This window comes from Zingiber officinale, chromosome 9A (assembly GCF_018446385.1).
Source record: "Zingiber officinale cultivar Zhangliang chromosome 9A, Zo_v1.1, whole genome shotgun sequence".
NCBI classification, from domain to species: Eukaryota; Viridiplantae; Streptophyta; class Magnoliopsida; order Zingiberales; family Zingiberaceae; genus Zingiber; species Zingiber officinale.
Window position 1 is genome coordinate 2153110 of NC_056002.1, and position 24699 is coordinate 2177808.

Genomic DNA, 24699 nt, shown 5'->3' on the forward strand with positions numbered 1-24699 from the left:
CGGTCAGAGGCCACCCCCTACTTAACGCCCCGTAACCTAGATACTTGCCCACTTCTGGTGGCCTTCGGGCAGTCTCCGGCCGTCCGCTCTGACCAAAACTATAACTTGATGGGAACGATGAACCCATGAAGGGATCACAATCAATTATGACCGGATCACAATTACGATCCGGCCACAATTGGGAGTGGACTATCTCCTGATCTATTTTTTTATAGACCAATAAATTTTCTCTCGATCTTTTCTATATATTTTCAATATAAAACTATATTTACAATCTTAGAACTCTAACAAATTGTCACCCAATCTTAGAACTCTAACAAATTGTCACCCTTCCATGTCTTTATCTTGCAAGCAATTAAATATTCCTCCGCTGCTCAAGATTCAATTGGCGAATAACATGATGTAACGCAGGAATTGCAGATTAAAATTATCGTGAAAAATAATCTCTTTTCTAGGTAGAATGAAAAGCGATGCCAGAAAAGAATTGACTAATCAATCAGATAGAAAAAGACAAGCCTAGCGTGATTAAAAAAAAATTACAAATTCGTTTAGGGGACGTTTCGACGGGGCTATTGGGAAAAGTCATCGATGGGAGTGATTCTTTAACGTCTCCCGTTCATAAAACATGAACGTCTCCCGTTCATGTTTCATAGACGGTATCAATTTATTCTGATTTAAAAATTTCACCATAATGAGCGGCAATAGAAATTCATTTCGGGCTAAATAAACATTCTTACGTTCCTTTTTCACATGTTAACGTTTTTAATACTACTTTCATGCATAATCATCAGTTCGATTTGTTGAATTGCTATAACAATCACAAATTAATATTGCATATTTGACCCTGAGTAAGGTTGAATTGACTAGTGTGAGGTAGAGTTGTTACAATAAGACAAGAGTTCAAATTTCGGTAAAGTCGAGGAAAAAATTCTCCCCGTACTAGCCAATTACAATTTCTCAATTTATCTCATAATCATGGGGCCAATCATGTTAAACCGCTCGTATGACAATTCCACCTTTTATTACAATATTTGACCTTCCTTTAAATATCTACCATTTTCAATTTTATACTCATCATTTTTTACCTCTAACCATTAAGATAAAATTAAAGACAGTAAGTTTCCATCAATATTAAATTTAAAAAATAAAAATAAAAATTGGATCACTATTACAATTTGTATTTTGTATTGCAAAAGATTAACTCAAACCTTTGAGTATTATTATTTCATGATCGTGTGAGTTAAACCAAGGGCCCTGAAAAATCTCTTATACCACTAAACCGGTCCATTAAGATACCTTTTGCATCCCAAGCTACGATAATCATGTCATAAGGTTGCTTGTGTTGGATAATTAAGGTAGAATAATAGGAGGTAAAATAAGTAAATAAGGAAGGAGATCATTATAATTTTTGATAATATCATTTGTGAACAACTAACATATTTATAGATTAATTACATAACTCCAACAAATCATTATACCGATTAAATCAACTATTATCAAATTAAATACATTGAATATAGACTTTGTTATTTTTACTACTAACTACTATTATTACCACTAATTATTTCATGATGTTGTGAATTAAGATACCTTTTACACTCAAATTAATTAATAGATAATACTAAATGATCAGAATTTGATCGGCTAAAATACATATATTTATATATATGTATAAACATTTTAATAATATTATTAATTACATGTATATACATAGTTACATCATAATTGAAAGATAAAGATTTCGTAACTGATCATAGCTGCTTGCATGCACTTATAATAATTACACAAGGAGAAAGATATATAGTTGAGTTTGTTTGGTGGAGTAGTGGTTACTGATTTTCGGGAGGTTTCCGGCAGAGGATCATGTGCATGGGGGTGAAGATGCCGGTTTCGCCGCCATAGTTCACGTGGCCCGCAGTCTCGTAAAGCATCTCGTAGACCTCGACGATGCCCTTTGGGGCGATGCGCAGCGCGGTGAGGATGGTGACCATCACGTGGTTGGACAAGTAGACGAAGCGGCTTATCTTCGGACGCGTCCACCACGGCTCCGCCGGGGGTAGCGCCAGATCGCGCTCCTCCAAGACCTCGAAGCCCGCCTGGCGCGCGGTCGCGGCCAGCTCGTGTTGCGCGCGGAGGGTTGCGAGAGCGCCTCCGATCTCGATCCCGCGGATGGTCTCGACGTGGCGCGGATCGTCAGGCCGGTACAGCGCGGTGGTGACCACTTCGCAGGACACGTAGAGGGCGCCGGGCTTGAGCACGCGGAAGACCTCGCGGTAGACGTCCTCCAGGCGGGGAGCGTGGCAGGTGGCCTCGATGGAGTAAGCGCCGTCGAAAGAGGCTTCCGGGAAGGGCATCTCGAGGAAGTTGCCGCAGACGACTTCGCAGCGCCCGTCGAGGCCGGCCTTGCGGTTGTGCTCGCGGGCGCGGGCGACCTGGTAGTCACTGATGGTGATGCCGACGATGTCGGCGCCGGAGCGGGCAGCAATGGTGCGCATCGGGCCGCCGATGCCGCATCCCACGTCGACGATCCGTTGGCCCGGACGAGCGGCTATGACATCAGCGATGCGCTCCTCGTAGATGCGGGCGGCTTCTCGATCAGAGCGGCCGGGAAGTGAGGGCGAGAAGTGGAAGGACTGCCCCAATTTCCACTCGATGATGTCAGTGAGGAGATTGTAGTAGGTTTGGATGATGGAAGGCATCTTGTCTTCGTCGGACGCGGCGGCAATGTCCTCCTTGGAGCGGAGAAAGAAGGACCGGACCTGATTGTACTTCCCCTGCACATTATCCCGCCCCATAAATCTCGAAAGCACTTCCGCCAAGTCCATCACCCACACGAACCAGCAGACCGCGGCAGCGCCGACAACCGCCGCCGTCCACATTGCCGTCGAGAGATCCATCGCTCGTCTTAAAAATGGTTGCCGGTTGGTGACTGCTGAGTGGAGGGTTTGGGTTTGAATTTATAGTGGTCGAGAGGCCCAAAACAAGAGCGCGGTAAGAAAGTCCGCCAGAACACTTTGAGGACCAGACAAGGAAAACGCGCTGTCGGGACGGTGAGGATGCCACCGCACTGGATCTGGGATAGTGAACGAGAAGGGGGACCAGTTTTAATTATTCCGAGATTTCTGAAATGTCTGGTTAGCACAGTTTGCCCTTATGTGAATAATTATTCGAATAAATTTAAAGATTAATTTTCAGTGGATACAAACTATTTTAAGAAATATCTGATCTATTCCATACAAACGATCACTACCGGTGATAATTACTCTTTCAAAGAATGTGAGGTCGCGTTGAAGAAGTCGCTAAGGTGACCATTTCACTTTTGGCTCATTTATAAAATTCTCAAAAATCACACCATAATTATTTTTGTTTTCAAAAGAACACTTAATTTCAAAAATACTCCCATCCTAAATCTAAATCAAAATCAAAAAGTTTTTTTTTAAGGGAATGGAAAACTAATTACTGGATTTGTACTTATTTAAGTTCATCAATAATCGTAAATGCTTCTAAATTTCCAATATTTTAGCAATGATAAAATCAAGAGAGTATAAAAAAGTTATCGTATTGTTTGGAATAGCTAGGTATATAGGTATGATATTATGTCAAAAATAAAAAGATAAATTTTTAAATATTTTTTATAAATTGATAGAGGTAATAAATTTATAAAAAAATGAAAAATAGCACGGAGAGTTAAAGAAGCATTAGATAAAAGTTTAGACTTAAATTAACTTATTTAGATTCATCAATAGTTTTGCTCAAAATTAATTCATAACTTACATGCTTTTGAAATTATAAAACTTTGGTAGGAACAGAATCAAGAGTACAAGAAAGATAATCTTATTTAATTCAAATATAATATAATTTAATATTTATTATATTACCCTTTTTTTAATTTTATATTTAATTTAATTTTTATAATAAATTAAATTAATTTTATTATTATTAATTAATAAGTTGATAATGTATATAATAAAAAAATATAATTAATTTATAATTTTTAAAATTTAAAATAAATTTATATATATTTTAAAATATATTTAAAATAAATTTATATATTTAATTAAAACTTTTAATTCTTCACCAATAAATCCAAGCCCCCAAATTGATTTTTTTCCCATACTTGCCTCAATAATGCGCATAGAAGGCAAATCATCTAGAGAAATCATGAAAAATTTAACATCTTGAGGCTTCAAAAGTGAATATAAAAGAATAGTCGAAGAAAAATGACCGGTATAAAAGACATGGGACAGCAGGAAAGAAAATAGAGGAGACGAAAGAGAAGAAGACGATGCTTGGGGAGCTTGTAGGCGTCGGGGGTGGTGACGGCGATAGCTCCTATGACGCATATTAGAGTCCACCAGAGAGTCGAGAGGGCGGTCGGTGTCGACCTGCCCCGTTACATCCTACTGCTTTGCTCTTCGCTTTAGTCTCTCTTATGCCGCTCGTCGTCACTGCCTATATATTAACTCTGGAATAGTAGAAAATTTAACATTTTCAAGATTTTCTAATTCTGGATTATATTTCCTAATTACTTACATGGTAGTGATGTTGTATTATCCAGAATCACTGATTATTTAAATCAAACAAGGTTGTCGTTTGATAACCTACCAATGTTATTAGCGATAGCTCCTATGACATATATTAGAGTCCGTCGGAAAGTCGAGAGGACGGTCGGCATTGACCTACGCCATTACATCCCATCGCTTTGCCCTTCACTTTAGTCTCTCTTATGTTGCTCGTCGTCGCTGCCTGGTCGTCTCATAGGATAATTTTAGAAAAAAAATATTGTTAACTTCAAAATAGTAAAAAAGCCTAGGGCTTCTAAGATTTTTCAATTTCTGATTATATTCCCTAATTCCTTAAGTAGCGGAGATGTTGTGTTAAATGAAATTACTAATTATTTAAATCAAATAAGGTTGTCATTAATAACCTATCAAGATTACCAATGATAACTCTTAACCAAACGTGTCATGCAATCACAGAGTAAATTTGAGGGGTAATCATTATTTTTATCATTAATTACATCCCTTTTCTCCCACCATTAAGATACCATTAGAGGGGTAACCATTATTTGTATCTTATTTCATGATCTTGTGAATTAAATCAAGTGGCTTTTACCACTAAACCGGTCCATTAAGATACCTTTTACACCCTAAACTAAGATATACTACTATATAGATCACAATTCACATGGCTAGCTTTTATATATATATATATATATATATGGAGAATGAAGTGAAAGAGGAAAGAAGCTATTCATTGTGAATGGGATTTTAATCTAATATTGGTTAGTTTATATTGATTCATATGTATTGATGATGTGAACATGCATGAGGAGAGGCGCATGGAGTGGAAATCTAGGGTCCGGATTACAATGAACCAAGTTGACTGGTGTACGAGCACGACCTGCACACGCCGAATGTTGGACTGATTGAGACAAAATTTATCCAAGTGGAATAACCAACATTTTACCATATAAACATTTTTGCTGCTTATTTAAGGGTGTAACAGATATAACAAATTAAAGATTAATTCAGCCGAGTGAAACATTGGTGTTTCACAGTTGGCAGATAGTGATCATTAAATGATCATTAACGCTGTCCATTGATCTAAGCTCCTATATAAGGAGGCTGTGATCACAGGTAAAAGGTTACATGCTCAAAAAGCTGAAGCTCTCCACATATGTTCTCCTCCTCCTCCTCCTCCTCCTCTGTTGTGCACCTCTTGCTCGATAGAGTATTTGTGATAGTAGTCGAGTATCTCTCAGTTCGCCGTGACCACCGGTGCTTGGTAGGAATCACGGTTAACCGTTGTATCCTGGGAAACAGACGACCCGAGTAAACCTCGAAGCATAGCTAAAGGTGGGGCAAATCTGTTTTAAAAAAATTACATCCAGCGCAGGCCTAGGCACGCTCACTTTGCAGCCTGGCTCGATCGCTCGGCTGCTCGGCCTCTCTGCTCACCCGGTCATACTACCCGGTCGGCCTCTCTACCCACCTGGTCAACTTGTTTCCTGACCGAACACTTGTACTGCCCACAGATTGCTCTCCTGGTCGGGTGCTCTAACTGCTCGGTTGTTCTACCCGTCCGGTAGCATGCTTGCTCGACCGATCACTCGCTCAGCCACTCGCTCAGTCTGCTAGGCTGAACGCTCTCTCACTGCCGCTAAGTCTGTCCGCCCGACCGCTTGATCTATCCGCTAAGCCGCTCGCTCAATCTGCTCGACTGATCACTCGCTCAGTCGCTCGCTCAGTCCGCTCGCCCAGTCGACCCTCTACCTAGTCGGACATTTGGCCGACCTACTCACTATGATGCTCGGCCCGCTCGGTCGCTCAGTTCACTCAGATACTATGTAGTATGCGTTTAGCACTTAGCAGAAATCAGCTTCTGCTGTCAGCTTGAGATTATCTACTTAGGTCATCTCTAATATAATTGGATGTATTTAAATTCTACTCAATTTTTAAAATATTGGGCAGATTGTTTTTCCAACACATAGCTCATGTGGGCCGCAGTCTCAACGCATCTCGTGGACCTCGACGATGCCCTTCGAGGCGATGAGCAGTGCGACGAGGATGGTGACCAGCAGGTGGTTGCGCTAGTAGGCAAAGCAGCTTATCTTGAGACGCACCCACCACATCCCCGCCAGGGGTAGCGCCAGATCGTGCTCCTCCAGGACCTCGAAGCCCACCTGGCGCGCAATCATCGCCAACTTGTGCTACGCGCGAAGGGTGGCGAGAGCGCCTCCAGTCTCGATTCTGCGGATGGTCTCGACGTGGCATGGATCATCCTGTCGGTAAAGCGTGGCAGTGACCCATTTGTCGGACACGAAAAGGTGTTGGAAAAAAAAATTATGGGAGAAGAAAAATTGTGGAAGAGGAGGATAATCTTTATGTGGAAAAGAAGGAGAATAAAAACAAAAAGCTCCACTTACTTCATTCATGAAAAAGGTACATATTTATAGACTTATTGGATAAACACTAATAATCTATATATATTTTTTAATTCTATCTCCATGAGACTCTTATCCTTATCATGACACCTCATCAAATTCTATCCTATCACAAACTCTCATCAATAATTACCACCTCATCATTCTATCTTTAAAAACTTTTATCAACAACTTTTATCTCTAAAATAAAGTTTAATTCTCAACACCCCCTCTTAAACTTGATTTTATGACTCCAAGCAAATATCACATTTTGATGAAGTCTTCAAATTTGAGTGACTTTGTAAAGATGTCAACAACTTGATCTTTAGTCTTCACATAGACTAGCTCCACATCTTTGTTTTTCACATGTTCGCGAATAGAATGAAAGTGAATATCAATATGCATACTTCTTTGATGATATACAGGATTCTTCCCCAATACAATTGCCGATTTGTTATGAATGCAAATTTGAGTTGCTTCATTTTGTTCAAATTTTATCTCCTTTAGCAAACTTCTTAGCCATATAGCATGACTAACACATGAGGATGTCGCAATGTACTCTGCTTCACAAGTGGAAAGAGTAACAATAGATTATTTTTTTGACATCCAAGAAAATGTCGTATCTCCAACGAAGAATGCAAAGCCGAAAGTGCTTCTCTAATCATCACAGTCTTCACCCCAATCACTATCTGAATATCCAACAAGTTGAGATTTGTTAGAGTGAGGATAAAATAGTCCGTGATTCAGAGTACCTCAGACATAATGAAGGATTCGCTTGGTTGCCTTCCAATGAGTCTCTTTAGATTCCTCCATGAACTGCTTACAAGACCGACTCCATATAATATATTCGGTCGAGTACAAGTTAGGTACCGCAAGCTTTCCACCAAGCTTTTGAAACATGTGGGATCAACCGTCTTTCCTTCGTCACTCTTGGATAGCTTTGTTCCGCAATCCACCGGTGTGTTAATTGGATTACAATCATTCATTCTAAATTTCTTGAAGACCTCCTTTACATATTGTTCTTGAGTTATAAATATGCCATCAACTCCTTGTTTCACCTCCAAGCCGAGAAAGTAGGACATAAATCCCATATCGGTCATATCAAATGTTTTTTGTTGGGACCGAAATGTAGCTAGAGGGAGGGTGAATAGCTCGTCGCGTGCTCATGGTCGGCGTTGCTTGTTTCTTCAAAGATGTGCAGCGGAAATATACAAGAAACAACACACACAACACTAACAAGTAGATTTACTTGGTATCCACCTCCAAAGTAGGTGACTAGTCCAAGGATCCACACACTCACACACACCTCCACTAATAAACACTTCTTTTCGGTAACTACCGAAGGCGAAGAAGTCCTACAAGTTCACACTACAAGAAGAAAAGGAAAGGATGCACAAATACAAGCAAAAGCTTACAATGAGTATAGAAAACCCTAACCCTAGCTTTCTTCCTCTTGCTGTAGATCCGCCTCTTGACTTGGAAAAACCTCCAAGAGCTTCAAGAACTTGCAGTGAGAACCCTGTGGAGAAGCTCTGTGATTGCTGGTGAAGATCGGGAGAAGTGGCCGAGAGTTCTGCAGAAGGAATCGCATGCCTGCAGCCTTTATCTGCACCAACGGTCGGATCCCGATCGATTGGATTGCTCCCAATCAATCGGGGAGGCTTTGGATCGATCGATCGATCGATCCAGAGCGCCTTTGTACTCTGCGGGAAATGCATGGATCGATCGGCTGATCGATCCAGCCTTTATCGCGTAAAAACGCGCCACCCCAATCGATCCACTGATCGATTGGGGTCTCTGGATCGATCGATCGATTGATCCAGAGACGTTCTGTGTGCTCTGCGACTTGCCCACTCGAGGCTTGTCGTGGGGACCTTCCCAATCGATCGGCTGATCGATCCAGACATTGGTTTTTGCCCAAAACCAAGTCCCAAGCCCCCTAAACCAACATCCGGTCAATCCATGACCTGTTGGTACATCATGCCTAGCATCCGGTCAACCTTGACCTGCCAGGACTTCCTCACCAAGTGTCCGGTCAATCCCTTTGACCCACTTGGACTTTTTCTCTTCGTGCCAAGTATCCGATCACTCCCTTGACCTACTTGGACTTCCACCAGATGTCTAGTCAACCTTGATCCATCTGGATTTCCTCGTACCAAGTATCCAGTCAATCCTTTGACCTACTTGGACTTCCCAACACCAGATGTCCGATCAGCCTTGATCCATCTGGATTTTCCCTTGCCTAGCTTCACTCACCAGGACTTTCACCTAACTTCACTCACTAGAATTTCTCATCTGCCTGGCTTCACTCACCAGGACTTCCAAACTGCCTAGCTTCACTCACTAGGTCTTTCACCTGACTTCACTCACCAGGATTTCCCTTCTGCCTAGCTTCATTCACTAGGACTTCATTTCTGCCTAGCTTCACTCACTAGGTCTTCCTTTGCCTAATCTCCAAGTTAGGACTTTTCACCTGACTTCACTCACCAGGATTTCCCAGTCAAGTATCCGGTCAACCTTGACCTACTTGACTTTCCATCACAATCTCCACACATGAACAATTGCACCTGCAGTCTCCATGTGTTGTCTACATGTATCGTCAAACATGTATTGTCAAATCATCAAAACATAAACATAAGACTCGAGCTTGACCCAATTCAAGCTCAGTCAAACTAAGTCAACCTTGACCTGGGGAATAGTGCACCAACAATCTCCCAATAATCTCCCCCTTTTTGATGTTTGACAATACTTCATTTAAGTTAGGCTAATTCCTATAGCCTCAACTTCCTTCATGCCACCAGGTAATGAAGGCATAAGTTAAACCCTACATTCTCCCACTAAGAAGGCAAACTCCCTCTTAGATAATGAAGACCTAACTTAAACCCTACAATTCTCCCCCTATTGGCACACATCAAAACAAACTCTCCCCCTGAAGAGTTACTCAACGTTGTTCACAACTTCACTCGTTGTGATCAACCCGATAATGAAAGTCCCATACCTTTCATTTTTCCTTAACCCTACATTCTCCCTCAATGTAGATAAATGCCCAACCTTGAGCATTTACGACTTAAACAATGAAGATATCCACTCTCCATTATAATCCAATGCTCAACCTTGAGCATCTTTCACTAAGGAAGGTTAACCACCTTCCACGGTGTATGAAAATTTAGTTTTCCTGTCCTTAAAGAGTAACTCCCCCTAAAGACATGGTCGTGTCTTCTGTCATTGCACCAACAATGACTTGGAATCCCTAAACCTTCAGGAAATCCAACATTTAGAAGTTTGAGGTTCAAGAGTTCAATATTGAAACCTCAACCTAAACTTCAATTTAGTCTTCCTCAACCAATCCATCCTTGTTTTCAACATGAAAACATCCTTTTTATGTATACAAATGTATTTTGAGGGGTTAGGAATGGTTACCTAGACTAAAAATGATCCAAGATGCTGAAATCAGGCTTTACCAGCCAAAATCAGCACTCCCAATCAATTGGATTTGGGTCCCAATCGATTGAACCGGCTTGAATTGATCCACTGATCGATTTAGGAGGGCTGGATCAATCGGTGGATCGATCCAGAAGGCTTCTGTTCGCGAGAAGCCTGCTCTTAATCGATCGCCCGATCGATTGAGACCCTTCAATCGATCGGGTGATCGATTAAAGGCCTAATAGTTTTGAAATTCACTTTTAGTGAATTTCAGAAACCCTTAGAAAAATCTACAAAATTCTAAAAATCGTGAAAATTTGTGTAGACATTATTTAGGGTATATTTATCATGGAAAAATAGTTTTCTAAGAAAATACATCATATTTTCAAAGATTGACACAAACTTGAAAACTTACAAAAACTTTAGTGTTTTCTTCAAGTTTGTGTCTAACTATTCAATGGTGATTACTATCAAGAGATAGCCTTCACCAAGGTTTTCCAAAAGCATTTTAAAAACGTTTTCAAAACCAATATCCAACCATGTTCCTTGAGCTCAATGCACATGACTTGTACATTAGCTTTCACAATGATTGGAAAACACATAACTATGTGTTTAGATGAACCTAAAACTTAAAAGAGTGCACTAAATCAGCATCTTGAGTTTTGTTCATGATCCTAACATCTCACTTATATCTAATGTGTACTAAAACACATACAAGTCACCTTATAGGTCTTTGTGAGATGTCGAATTTGGTTTTGCCCTAATCTAGGGATTATGCATATCTATCTAGGCATTTTGTGGATATTGAACATCCACCTAGGATGTCACTTGTTGAAACCACCTGTTGATAAATGTCATTTGTCCTTAAATTTCAAGGAAATAAACATAATGCATAATAATGTTATGGCATACATCAAAAAGAAATAATTTTCAAAAGAAAATTTCCTATAACTACATGATGTATGTATGACATGACATGATATTTTTGAGTTTTTCATAATAAGATATGAGTGTAAAAATAAACATGATGTCATAGAATATGATTGGCAAGCAATCATGGCAAATTAGCATAAATAAGATACCTAGATTACCTATCTAAGTAACCTTAACCCTTAGCTACCTTTAAATCTAACCTAGATTGCCCAAACTGCTTCAAGAATGTGCCAAAGCCTAAATTGGCATTTCTAATTCTCTTGATTAATTTATGCCAATTGAATTAAGCACATTCCTCAAGTGTTGGCATATTTCATTTTTCCACAAGAGTAGCACTTTAAATTAGGGCTCGGATTGCCTTTAATCTCTTAAGAACATACCAAACTCCCAACTTAGTAGTTCTTATGATTTTCCTAAATTGTGCCAATTAAGATTAAAATCAATATTTCCAAAATTAGGCACATTTTACTCTTCCAAGGAGTAAATGATAAATCTATTTCATTTTCAAAGGTTAATAACCTTGAAAATGCTCCTTGAGTGTCAAACTCATCATGATTGGGTTAACTACCCTTCCACTTAGAGTTGACACTCGCTAACCCATTTATGGGGTAGAGAAGATGCTCCTAGGAACCCAAAACCTATTGGTGCTCCTTGGATGCTCTAGGTACTCACTGGGGATAACTTCCCTAGATACCTTCCTAGTGACCTTGTTTGGCTTCTTACAAGCCTTGGTCACTTTTTCTAGGTCAACTCTAGGGATTTCTTCCCTTGTGACCTTTTTTGTGACTTTCTTTGACTTCTTAGAAGTCTTAGTCACATTTGTTGCAAAAATACTCTTAGGGATGACCTCCCTAGTATTTTTGACTTGACCACTAGACCTAGGGTTTGTTCCATAACTATATAGAACTCTATGGTAAGTAGGTACATCCCTTTTGGTTTTAGGTTTGTATCCCAAACCTCTATGGCCCTTGGATGACCCTTGTTGTCCTAAACCTAGATTTTGCTCATTTTGCTCTTTAAGGATATTTTCCATCCTTTTTAGAGTCTTTTCTAGTTTGTCAAGTCTTAATCTCAAGACTTGATTTTCCATCACTAAGTCCTTAGTTTTTGGTTTTCCATTAAATCTATGAGCATTTTTGTTTCTAGGAGTGTAGCTAAAATCCTTAGAGTTCTTGCTAACATTTCATCTACCTTCCTAACCCTAGGTATGGTAGTTTTAGCATGGAGAGCCATGTGTTTTTCCTTAATGTTATCATGCTCTCTATTCTTATGGTAAATAGCATTAAAATGATAAAGACTTGACCCAACATACTTTTTACCATTGTTCAAGGGAGTAGGCTCAATGAATGATACCTTTCTTTTTACCTTGGAGACTCCCCCTTCAGGTGTGCTTCCTCCTTGAGCCTTGACCGCCTTCTTCCCCTTGGGACATTGACTCCGGTAATGCCCCTTTTGATTGCACAAAAAGCACACAATGTGCTCCTTACTCCTTTTTGTTCCGGGAGCGGTCTCCTTGGGCTTCTCCTTGCCCTTTTGTGCCACTTGGCCCTTCTTCTTGGCCAATTTAGGACATTTACTTTTGTAATGCCCTTTTGCCCTACACTCAAAGCAAATAATATGATTTTTGTTATTTTCTATTGAAATTGTTATACCTTTGCTTGTAGGAGTGACATCTTCTCCTTTTAATCTGGAGGTAGAAGCTTCCTCTTGATCCGAACTTGATACTCCTCCAATAGATTTGTCTTGACTTGTGGAGGTGGAAGCTTCTTCATCCTCTTCTTCTTTTGATCCGGATGTGGAGGCTTCTTCTTACTCTTGATCCGGTGTCAATGAAAATTGCTCCCCCTCAATCCTAGAGGTGGAGGCTTCCTCATCCTCATCTTGTACATGGAACAAGGAGTATGCTCCCTCCTTGCCTTCTTCATTGCATTCCTTTGAAGATGAAGCTTCTTGGACTTCCTCTTCTTCGGAAGTTGAGCATCTCTCAACTTCGGAGTCCTCTTGCTCTTTATTTTGGTCCAATGAGTCGCTCTCTTTGGATTTTTCTTGGTCTGGTACAATGGAGGGGATCTCATGAATTGATGCCAATTTGCTCCAAAGCTCCTTGACATCCTTGAACTCTCTAATTTTTCCAAGAATGTGGCTAGGCAATAGATTGACCACAAGCTTGGTCACTTTATCATTGGTCTCACATCTTTGGATTTGTTCTTGGCTCCATTTGCTTTTCTTGAGGACTTTGCCCTTGGAATTTGTTGGAGCCTCGAAACCTTCCATGAGAGCAAACCATTGCTCTATCTCCACCATTAAGAAATTCTCGATCCTTGATCTCCAAAGATCGAAGCTTATCATGGTGAATGGTGGAGGCACCCTTGTGTCGAATCCGAGTCCATCTCGGAATTCCATTTGAAGTTGAGCTTCTTGAATTCTTTGACTTTGATGAATTTGCTCCAACTTCTTCACCCTCTAGCTTGTTGACCCTTCCGGCGATGATTCCGGTGAAGAGCGACCTCGCTCTGATACCACTTGTTGGGACCGAAATGTAGCTAGAGGGGAGGGGGGTGAATAGCTCGTCGCGTGCTCGTGGTCGATGTTGCTTGTTTCTTCAAAGATGTGCAGCGAAAATATACAAGAAACAACACACACAACGCTAACAAGTAGATTTACTTGGTATCCACCTCCAAAGGAGGTGACTAGTCCAGGACGAGAGTTCTGCAGAAGGAATCGCACGCCTGCAGCCTTTATCTGCGCCAACAGTCGGATCCCGATCGATTGGATTGCTCCCAATCGATCGGGGAGGCTTTGGATCGATTGGTCGATCGATCCAGAGCGCCTCTGTACTCTGCGGGAAATGCCTGGATCGATCGGCTGATCGATCCAGCCTTTATCGCGTAAAAACGCGTCACCCCAATCGATCCACTGATCGATTGGGGTCTCTAGATCGATCGATCGATCGATCCAAAGTCGTTCTGTGTGCTCTGCGACTTGCCCACTCGAGGCTTGTCGCGGGGGCCTTCCCAATCGATCGGTCGATCTATTGGGCATCAGCCAATCGATCGGCTGATCGATCCAGACATTGGTTTTTGCCCAAAACCAAGTCCCAAGCCCCCTAAACCAACATCCGGTCAATCCATGACCTATTGGTACATCATGCCTAGCATCCGGTCAACCTTGACCTGCCAGGACTTCCTCACCAAGTGTCCGGTCAATCCCTTTGACCCACTTGGACTTTTTCTCTTCGTGCCAAGTATCCGGTCACTCCCTTGACCTACTTGGACTTCCACCAGATGTCTGGTCAACCTTAACCCATCTGGATTTTCTCGTGCCAAGTATCTAGTCAATCCTTTGACCTACTTGGACTTCCTAACACCAGATGTCTGATCAGCCTTGATCCATCTGGATTTTCCCTTGCCTAGCTTCACTCACTAGGACTTTCACCTAGCTTCACTCACTAGAATTTCTCATCTGCCTGGCTTCACTCACCAGGACTTCCAAACTGCCTAGCTTCATTCATTAGGTCTTTCACCTGGCTCCACTCACCAGGATTTCCCTTCTGTCTAGCTTCATTCACTAGGACTTCATTTCTGCCTAGCTTCACTCACTAGGTCTTCCTTTGCCTAACCTCTAAGTTAGGACTTTTCACCTGGCTTCACTCACCAGGATTTCCCAGTCAAGTATCCGGTCAACCTTGACCTACTTGACTTTCCATCACAATCTCCACACATGAACAATTGCACCTGCAGTCTCCATGTGTTGTCTACATGTATCGTCAAACATGTATTGTCAAATCATCAAAACATAAACATTAAGACTCGAGCTTGACCCAATTCAAGCTCAGTCAAACTAAGTCAACCTTGACCTGGGGAATAGTGCACCAACAATATCCCAACACTTTTGCCATAGCTTCCTTAAAAAGTTTTATCATTTAAGGTGAACTTCCTGTCAAGATTAGATCATCTACATATTGTTGGAACCCCAGGTTGTTTTAGTGTGATTAACAAGTTAAGTTAGGTCCTGTTGTGTTTTTAACCTTGTGTCTAAGTGTGCAGGAGCTTAGGAGCACAGGGAGTCGAGCAAAAGATACAGCTAGCGAGAAGGATGGAACGGGAGGGAGCCGACGGGCTCGGTGCGTCTGAGGTACGAGGTGCTGCGGAAGAGTACGCAGGCGGACGAGAAGGAGGCGCGTGGCGTTTCCGGGGGACGAGAAGCCGGAGCGGAAGGTTGCTCGAGAAGGCCGAAATTAGGTTCGGGTGAGCCTTATTTCGATTGGCTAAAATCATCCAAGTGAGCGGAGTCGGAGCGGAAGACCCGGACCGAGGCTAGTAGCACCGGAGAAGAGGGCCCGAACCAAAAGTCAACTTGGTTGACTTAGTGGTCCGGGTGCCCGGATCGTCCAAGCGCCCGGAACCATTCCGAGCGCTCGGAGTTGGATTTTGACCAGGGTCGCATCAAACGTGATTTGTTGTGGAGGGAATAAAATTTTATCCCCTCCTAGGTGCCTGGACCCTTTCCAGGCGCCCCGACCAAGACTATAAATACAGCCTTGTTCCAGAAGCTTCAAATCATCTCAAGCAATTAGTATTCCAACACTTGTACGCTTTCATTTGTAGTTGAGCTTCTATTTTTCTTTACGTCATTACTGTAAGAGGCTTCTCCACTTGAAGGAGATATCTAGTGTGCGTTTCATTCCTTGGATTAACAATCTCCTTGGTTGTAACCAAGTCAAGTTTGTGAGCCTCCTTCTATTTATTACTTTCTGTTTATTTTTATGCAAGTGTTCTGTTGAAAATTCAAAAAAAAGTTTTGTCTTTGTTTTTACAGGGCTATTCAACCCCACCCCCCCTTCTAGCCTGCTGCCTCGATCCAACAAGTGATATCAAAGTAAGGATGCTTTAGGAGGACTAATCGCCGAACGAAGCACCGAACTAATGGCTGGATCAAGCATCTACCAGCCAAAATTCAAAGAAAAATTCGCTACTTGGAAAAAGCGAACGCAGGTATTTTTCAAAACCGATTTTGAATTACATCTTATAATGGAATTTGGTTTTGTAGCACTGGAGGGTAAAGAAAAATATCAATGGACGAAAAAGGAGCAGACTGACTACGTGGTAAATGGCAAAGCGGAGTATCATCTGCTGAGCGTTCTTTTACCACAAGAAGTCAACCAAATCGGCAACTATGACTCCGCGAAGGAACTTTGGGAGAAGTTCCTTGAGCTGCACGAAGGGATGTCTGAAGCCAAGCTCATAAGACGGGATCTACTTCGTAACCAGCTCACTAACCTGTGACTTGGAGAAGACGAAACAACTGCGCATCTGTACTCGAGAGTCAAAGAGCTTATCACCGAACTTTCGAATCTCGGAGAAAAGGTAAATAAAAAAGTGGGGGAGAATGTAAGATACCGCAAAAATTAAATAAATGTTATTGGACGAAAAATCTTATTGGATTTTTCAGGAATTTTTAAAAATTTTCTGGGAATTTTTCGGAGCTCGTACGACGAGTTTTGAGGGGACGAATTGATGGGTTTAAATAAAGCCTATTTGGGAAACCCATTTAAATGAGGAAATGATTTATTTATAAATTCATTTTTTCTTTTCTCCCCCAAATTCGCCAATTCCCACCCCCTCTTCCCCGATCTCCCCCTCCTCACATCGCACCCGAAACCCCTCCTCTCCGGCGATTTCTCTCCGAGCGACGCCTAGCATGCCACCGTTCACCGGCGCAACCGTGGCTGATCCTCCTTCTGTTGAGCACTCTATCTCCTCCATCAATCGAGCTCGCCTGGCAGTCGTGTCTTCTGCCATCTCCGGCCGACGCATCTAGACGCCACAAAGCTCGATCACGCAAGCGATTTATCCAAGCAGGAGTCTTCCCGATCCTCCACCGTTGTTGATTGATCATCGGCACCGTGCTCTACTCCTCGCGCCAGGGGAATCTCATGCCCTAGCTTTGGGCATCGCCACCACTTCCCAAGCCCTAGTTTCGGTTCAATTGACGCAACCTTCTTCTTGATTGGATTCTGTCGTGGATATGAGGGATGACCACCCAAATCTCTCCAGCTGATCTATGCTTTGGTCAGTGCTTCCATTCTTGATTTCTTTTCGAGTTGGTGTTGTTTCGTGTGGTTGCAACCATAGATATTTAAGGTGTTGCTTTCTCTGATCTTGCTGGCAGCTAGGCCTACTATGCCCTAGTTTGAGATCGGGATGGATACAGAACATCAACAATGCTGGTTACTGAGATTCTTGGTGAATCGAATGTTGATTCCTTTGATGCATCCTATAGTAGGGGATTCAGTGGGAAGAGAGGTGGCTAATATTGGAGGTAAGTTATTAGTTAAAGGTTATGAATCAGGAATTAGAGTTAAATTCTTGGTTGTGGTTATATGGATATTGAATTGGGATGTTTGAATTGAAAGGTGCAGTGGATTTACTATGGTTTCAGCTATGAGTTTCCAGCAGGATACGACATCAGTTCTTCAATTGTGGGTCAACAGCAATTCATCCGGTTTTAGGTGAGTTTTGAAGTTAATCTCATGTCTATACTTGGTTGTGATAAGTTGATTTGTGATGGTTATTTGGTGAATGATTTATGTAAATGGATACATGATCATTATTGGTATGTGTTGGATTGATTGGGGTTTGTATTAGGTTGGAATATGTGGATATGGCGATTGGTTGATGTGGATTGTTTTGTGATTATTCTTAGGATCATTGGATTGATTGGTGGATTTAGAAGTATTTATGATGAGTTTGGATTAGTGTTTGATTGAGGATGGATTATGTGAAATGGATTCAAGATGTGTTGATTAATGAATTTTGGATTAATTAATAGATTGTGGATTATGTTTGGATCTAGGAGAAGTTGGATTAAGGATTAATTAGAGATCAGATTTGGTTGGAGTGATCCTAATTGGGTTAGGACTTTTATTTAGCTGTTTGATTCATATGAATTTAGCTAAATGAAATATATGTATTGATTTATGCAGGACTTTGATGTGGGATGCTCATCACGATGTGGGATTTATTTTATCATGATCGACAGATTAAAGGCGGGTATTTCTTCCTTGGCTCTATGTAGATTTTATTGAGCTTAGTGCATGATTTTATGTGATGAATTAGGCTGCTTTTCCTTATATCATATTTGTTGGTTGCCTTCCTGCTTGATACATATGCTTGATCTTTGAGATGTCCTAGTTATATCATATACAATCTCTACTCTTGATTTCTACTCTGTTGTGATTACGCGTGTAGAGTATGTATTGTAGGGATTGTCGAGTGGTTGGATTTACCATGCTGATTTTGCATATAACGTGGATTGTACGTGGATTGTGCTAGTCTTGTTCTGTTCACTAGGTTGCTCAGTGCATACTCTGTCCGCCTCGACCACTCTTATTAGGGGTCTGGAGGATTCAGTAGTTAGGGGGCTTGTGATGTGAGTAAACAGGGACCCTGATGCTATGTAGTTAGATAACTACTTAGCGTACCAAACGCCTCAGTCGCTTTATAGCGGTTACATGCGTGAGGCTAGTATGGTTTGTCACGGACCCAAGCCTCTCGGCCATACAAGGGTCGTGGTGTCTGGAGAGGTGGCGGGGGTGACCATGGAGCATGCATGCACTTTTGCATATGATGCGCGGTGCATCTGGGGGGATATATCTGCATACATGCCTAGTAGATACTAGTTGCATGTGATTGTGATTTGTTGCATTTGATTGAGCTATGGTTGTTGCATATGGTTGTCATGCTGCATACATGTCATTTATTTTACATGTATATGCAGTCGTATTTATATTGCACAGGTGTCACGGGTATATCTGTTGCAGATCCGATGAGTTTACTGATCATTGTACCATGTGTCGATTCCAGATTGGGTATGTATCTATCATTATATTAGTTGTGATTTGTACAGTTTATATCAGGTTATTATGTCAGATATGTTTAGGTGTATTGATTATGATAGTATGATCATGTTCTTTATTCCCTACTGAGACTGTATACTTGTGATCTCCATGTTTGTTTATGGACCATGCACTATCTTGTCTATTACCCGCTGAGTTACCTATACTCACCACCGCATGTATACATTTATGTTTTCAGGTAGCTTGTAGATGGTTGGTGTCGCTCGAAGTATTCTGTCTGCCGGGTCCTACGTCACATCCGAAGATCGTGCTTATTTTCTTTTGTATATTCTTTTCTTATTTTGGCATTGTATTTGTGTATAGCCATGTGGCTATCTTATGGTTTTGGTGTTGTATTTGTGTTTAAGCCGTGCCGGCATGCATTGTATTTATTTGTGTTGTGTTGGCTTTCCTTCGTTTTTCCGCTGTGTTTTAGTACAGCCGTGTGAGCTGTTTTATATATAACTGCGTGGTTGTTATTGTTTCATTCCAGCCGAGTGGGTTGTTATTATAATTGTGTGGTTGTATATATAAATATTCCAGCCGCATGTGGTTGATGTATTTTGCTTGTATGGATGCTTCAGATTGTCACCGGTACAGGGGAGATGCTGCCGGATTTTTGTCTGGCATAGACTCCTTTGGGGGCGTGACAAAATGTGATTCTTTATTCAAAATAAATGTCTACAAAAGCTTAGGCTTTCAGTATACACTCTAACACCGGCCTCTTCCGGATCAGCGGGCAAGACACCTTGCTGAAGATAAATTATCATCAGGGCCCTCTAGTCGATCAGCTCCTCCCTATTGTTCTGCAAGTTTATCTGAGCTACTAGGAAAGTCTGGGCTATCGACCTATCCAATACCCAAGTAGTCAAAGAGCTAGCTATTTTGGCAAGTTCGTCAGCCCTTTGATTATCTACTCTAGGAATCTTGGTTACAGTGACCTCCTTGAAATCCTCTTTCATCTTCTCAAACGCTTCCCTGTATACTTGTAGCTTGTCATTGTTGACCTCAAAGTTGCCTGCTACCTGCTGAGCTACAAGCTAAGAGTCTGAATAAATAACCACCCGAGCGGCTCCACAATGTCGAGCTAGTTGTAGTCCTGCTAACAGTACTTCATATTCTGCCTCATTATTCGTGGCTCTGAAATTTAACCTGACAGCCAGCAGTAGGATGTCTTCCTGAGGGGATATCAGGAGGATCCCTACTCCGCTTCCTTGTTGCGTAGATGACCCATCCACATAGATCTTCCACATTTCCTCGGAGTCAGGTTGATGAACCTCCATCAAGAAATCTGCTAGAACTTGCGCCTTAATCGCAGTGCAGGGTTGGTATTGTATGTCATATTCTCCCAACTCAGTGACCCGTCTGATGAGACGACCTACTACTTCTACATTAGTGAGAGCTTTACCTATAGTATTGTTGGTCAGGACTGTGATGGGATGTGCCAAGAAATAATGTCTTAAGCGTCGAGCCATGAGTACTAGTCCATAGACTAACTTCTCCAGGGCCATGTATTGAGACTTGACCCCTTTTAATAAATGACCGAAGAAGTACATTGGTCGTTGTACATTATCCTGCTCTTTCACCAACACCGCCCCCACAATCTCAGGGGTGGCTAATAGATAAATCCAGAGTAGTTCTCCAGCACTAGGCTTGAATAGCGAGGGTAGGGTCTCCAGGTGCTTCTTTAATTCCTCAAAGGTCTGACTGCATTATTTGTCCCATTGAAACTTGGTTGCTCTCCTGAGTACTTTGAAGAAGGGCAAGGCCTTATCCGCAGACTAGATATGAACCGGAACAGTGCAGTTATTCGACCCACTAACTTCTAAGCTTCTTCAGATTTTGAGGCGCCTTCATTTCTTTAAGTGTCTGGACCTTCTGTGGATTAGCTTCAATCCCGCACTCAGTAACGAGGTATCCCAAGAACTTTTCTCCCCGAGCTCCAAACAAGCATTTCAAGGGATTCAACCTCAGCCCATACTGTCAGAGCGTGCCGCAGATTTCTTCTATGTCAGTGATCAAATTTATAGCCAGAGTGGATTTGATGAGGATGTCATTTACATAGACCTCGACATTTCGCCCTATTTGCTCCCAGAAGATCTTATCCATCATCCTTTGATAGGTAGCTCCAGCATTCCTTAATCCAAAAAGCATGATGGTATAGCAGAAAGTACCATCTGCCGTGATGAAACTAACTTTCTCCTAGTCCTCTTGTGCCAAAGGGATCTAGTGGTATCCTTGATAAGCATCCATCATGCAAATCATCTCACAGCCTGAGGTCGAGTCTACCATCTGATCGATCATGGGAAGCGGGTAGCAGTCCTTAGGACTGGCTCGGTTGAGGTCTCGAAAGTCTATACAGACTCTCCATTTATTGTTAGGTTTAGCTACTAGGACCACATTAGAGAGCCAGGACGGAAACTGTACCTCTCTAATGTGACCTGCTCTCCGGCGCTGATCCACCTCAGGTCGGATGATCTTATTTTGCTCGACAGAGAAATTTCTCTTCTTTTGCTTAACCGGCCGGGAGTTAGGCAGCAGGTGTAATATATGCTTAGCCACCTCAGGCTTAACCCTAGGTAGCTCTTCGGGGGCCCAAGCGAAAACATCTCTGTTACGAGTCAAACACTGGACTAGGTCTGTCTTGACTTCAATAGGTAGGTCGTTGGATATGTGGGTGACACTCTTTGGGTGTTCAGGATAGAGCTGGACCTCCTCCCAGGGGATGAGTTCCTCTGCTATAGGCAACGACTCCTCCTGAATGACGTGGATCCCGCCATCCTTAGTTCGCTGAGCCTTGTGAGCCTCCACCTTTATTATGTCGACGTAACACCTGCGGGAGACCAACTGCTCACCTTTAACTTCCCCGACCTGATTTCCCACAAGAAATTTGATCTTCTGATGAAAAGTGGAGACCGTTGCCCGAAACTCGTGCAGTGTCGATCTCCCTAAGATGACATTGTATGAGGACAGCGAATCCATCACTATGAAGGTGCTCCTCCGCGTCCTCACTAGGGGCTCGCTACCCAAAGATATGGTTAGATTGATCTAGCCCATGAGTCGCACTTCATTGTCGGTGAAGCCATATAGTGAAGTAGCCACAGGCTGCAGTTCACTGGCGTCTATTTGTATGCTCTCGAACGCGCTTTTGAACAACACGTTGATAGAGCTTCCAGTATCCACGAAAACTCTGGTCACGTAATTATTGGTGATGACGACCTTGATTATCAAAGCGTCGTCATGAGATAGTTCCAGCCCCTCCAGGTCCTGTGGCCTAAAGCTGATGATGGGCCCTGCGGCTTGCTCCTGGTTGCACCCTACAACGTGTATCTCCAAGAGCCGCTCATGAGACTTCCGAGCTCGGGCAGAGTCTCCATCTGCAAGCCCTCTTGAGATCATGCCTATCTCGCGGATGACCGCGTTTCCTCGGTTCTCCTCTTCTCGGGCTTCCTCGGGCTCCTGATTACGACCAGGCTACGGATTTCCCTGTCTAGCATTTTCAGGTTGGGGTCTGCCAGACTAACTGGACACGAGTTGTTGGATGGCCAGCATCCTCTGTTGAGTCTCGGGCACGATCTCGAGTGGAGGTAGGCCCAGCTCAGCGGCGCGCCGAGAGTCTCGAACGAACTGGAAGCCATCATTGGTGGCATGGGTGTGGGACCGATGGTAAGTGTAATAACGCGGCCCCTACGTTCCAGGTCTTGGGGCTTGAACCGCTGCCACACGCTGGGCGAGTCTAGGATCCTGATCGGGTGGAAAGGGCGGTCGGGCATCCTAGGTGCGTGGAAGAGGCTAAGCTGGCAGTTGAGGAGGCCTTTTCTCTGGCATGTTGGCAGGAGTAGGTGGTTTGTCTACTTTGTGTCGAGCGGCCTGAGCCTCCTCTACATTGATATAGCTAGCGGCCTTCCCAAGCATCTCATCGAAGTTCTTCACGGGATCCCGAATGAGATCTCGGAAGAACTCCCCCGCTACTAGTCCATGAGAGAAGACGTTCATTAGTATTTCAGAGGTGGCCAATGGAATATCCTGAGCCACTTGATTGAAGCGTTTGATATAACTTCGCAAGGGCTCGGCCGACCCCTACTTAAGAGCGAAGAGACAATGATCCATTTTCTGGTACTTCCTGCTGCTAGCGAAGTGGCACAGGAAGACGGTTTTAAAGTGATGGAAACAAGTGATAGATCTGTTCGATAGTCCATCAAACCATTTCTGCACTGAGCCAGATAGAGAATTTAGAAACACTCGACACTTAATAGCGTCTCTGTATTGATGTAACAGTGCCGCGTTCCGAAACTTGCAAAGATGGTCTACCAGATCCTTACTTCCGTCATATTCTCCAATGGTCGGGGCTTGTAGCCTTTCGGCAGTTTCTCCTCTAGTATCTTTAAAGAGAAAGGTACTTGCTCATCCGGTTCTCCTCGGAGTTCCTCCCGGAGGACTATGTGTTGGTTGCTACTTGGAAAACCTAATGGTTCCACTGTACAAAAATTTTGTACAAAGATCTGAACCTTTTCCTAGCTACCATGTGTTCTTTTAAATTAAACTCGGACCGCCTGCGGAACTTAACACGTTTGATCATAAGTTTAATTTATTTGTTCTTTTAGGTTTAGACTTGGATCTCCTGCGGAACTTAACATGTTTGATCCAAATCACCTAGGTTATTAATTCCATTAAATATTAATTTCCAAAATAGCTTCCAGGACTGCATGGCGAGACATATGACCTTCTTGGATATGGGAACAACCACCACCGCCTAGACAAAGCCTTTTAAGGAAAGCTAATATTTAATTTCCTTAAATAACTTTATGTCAACCAAAAGGAACAATCAAATCACAAGGAAAAGAAAAATAAAAGAACACAACATCGAAAACTAATTCGAAATACTAGAATCGCATGCCTCTTGTATTTGGTATTTTTACATGAAGATAAAACTAACATGATGCGGAAAACAATATTAGTTATACCTTACTTAGTAGATAATGACCTCTTGATCTTCTACCGTATTCCTCTTCTAATCTCAAACGTTGTGTGGGCAACGATCTTCCGAGACGAGGACCACCTAGCACCTTCTTCTCCTTCCTTCAAGTTTCGGCCAAGCTCAAAGCTTCCAAAGGATGAAGATCTTTTTCCACCAACCAAGCTCCAAGGGATGCAAGCTTTCTCTCCTTCTTCTCCAAGCTAAAATCCGGCCATCACTTGATCTCCAAAGAGGATGAGAGGTTCGGCTACAAGGATGGAGAGAAGAGAAAGGGAAGAGGCTGGCCACACCAAGGAAGAAAAGAGGGAGAAAATAATAGAGGTTGTTCACCTTGAAGACACCCAAAACCTCCTCTTTTATAATCCTTAGCTTTGGCAAATAAGGAAATTTAATTACAATAAAATTTCCTTAACTTTTCTTGACATGAATTAATTAATAAAAATTAAATAAACTTTCCTAATAGATCATGTCATGGCCGGCCACCTCATGGAGAGCAAACAAGACAATTTTCAATCAACAATTTAAATTCCTTATTTGTCTTCG

At 42.3% G+C, this 24699-nt stretch overlaps 1 protein-coding gene across 1 annotated transcript; it reads right to left on the reverse strand.

Moving 5' to 3' along the window:
* Positions 1–1725: 1725 nt before the first annotated feature.
* Positions 1726–2931, reverse strand: LOC122020538 (24-methylenesterol C-methyltransferase 2-like). Its single transcript, XM_042578504.1, has one exon. It carries the CDS (start codon positions 2895–2897, stop codon positions 1830–1832), a length of 1068 nt encoding a protein of 355 aa, XP_042434438.1. The 5' UTR covers positions 2898–2931; the 3' UTR covers positions 1726–1829.
* Between the last annotated feature and the right edge of the window lie 21768 nt (positions 2932–24699).

Bases quoted from the DNA above. Each gene is read 5' to 3' on its own strand.
- LOC122020538 (XM_042578504.1), bottom strand. From the start codon at position 2,897: ATGGATCTCTCGACGGCAATGTGGACGGCGGCGGTTGTCGGCGCTGCC.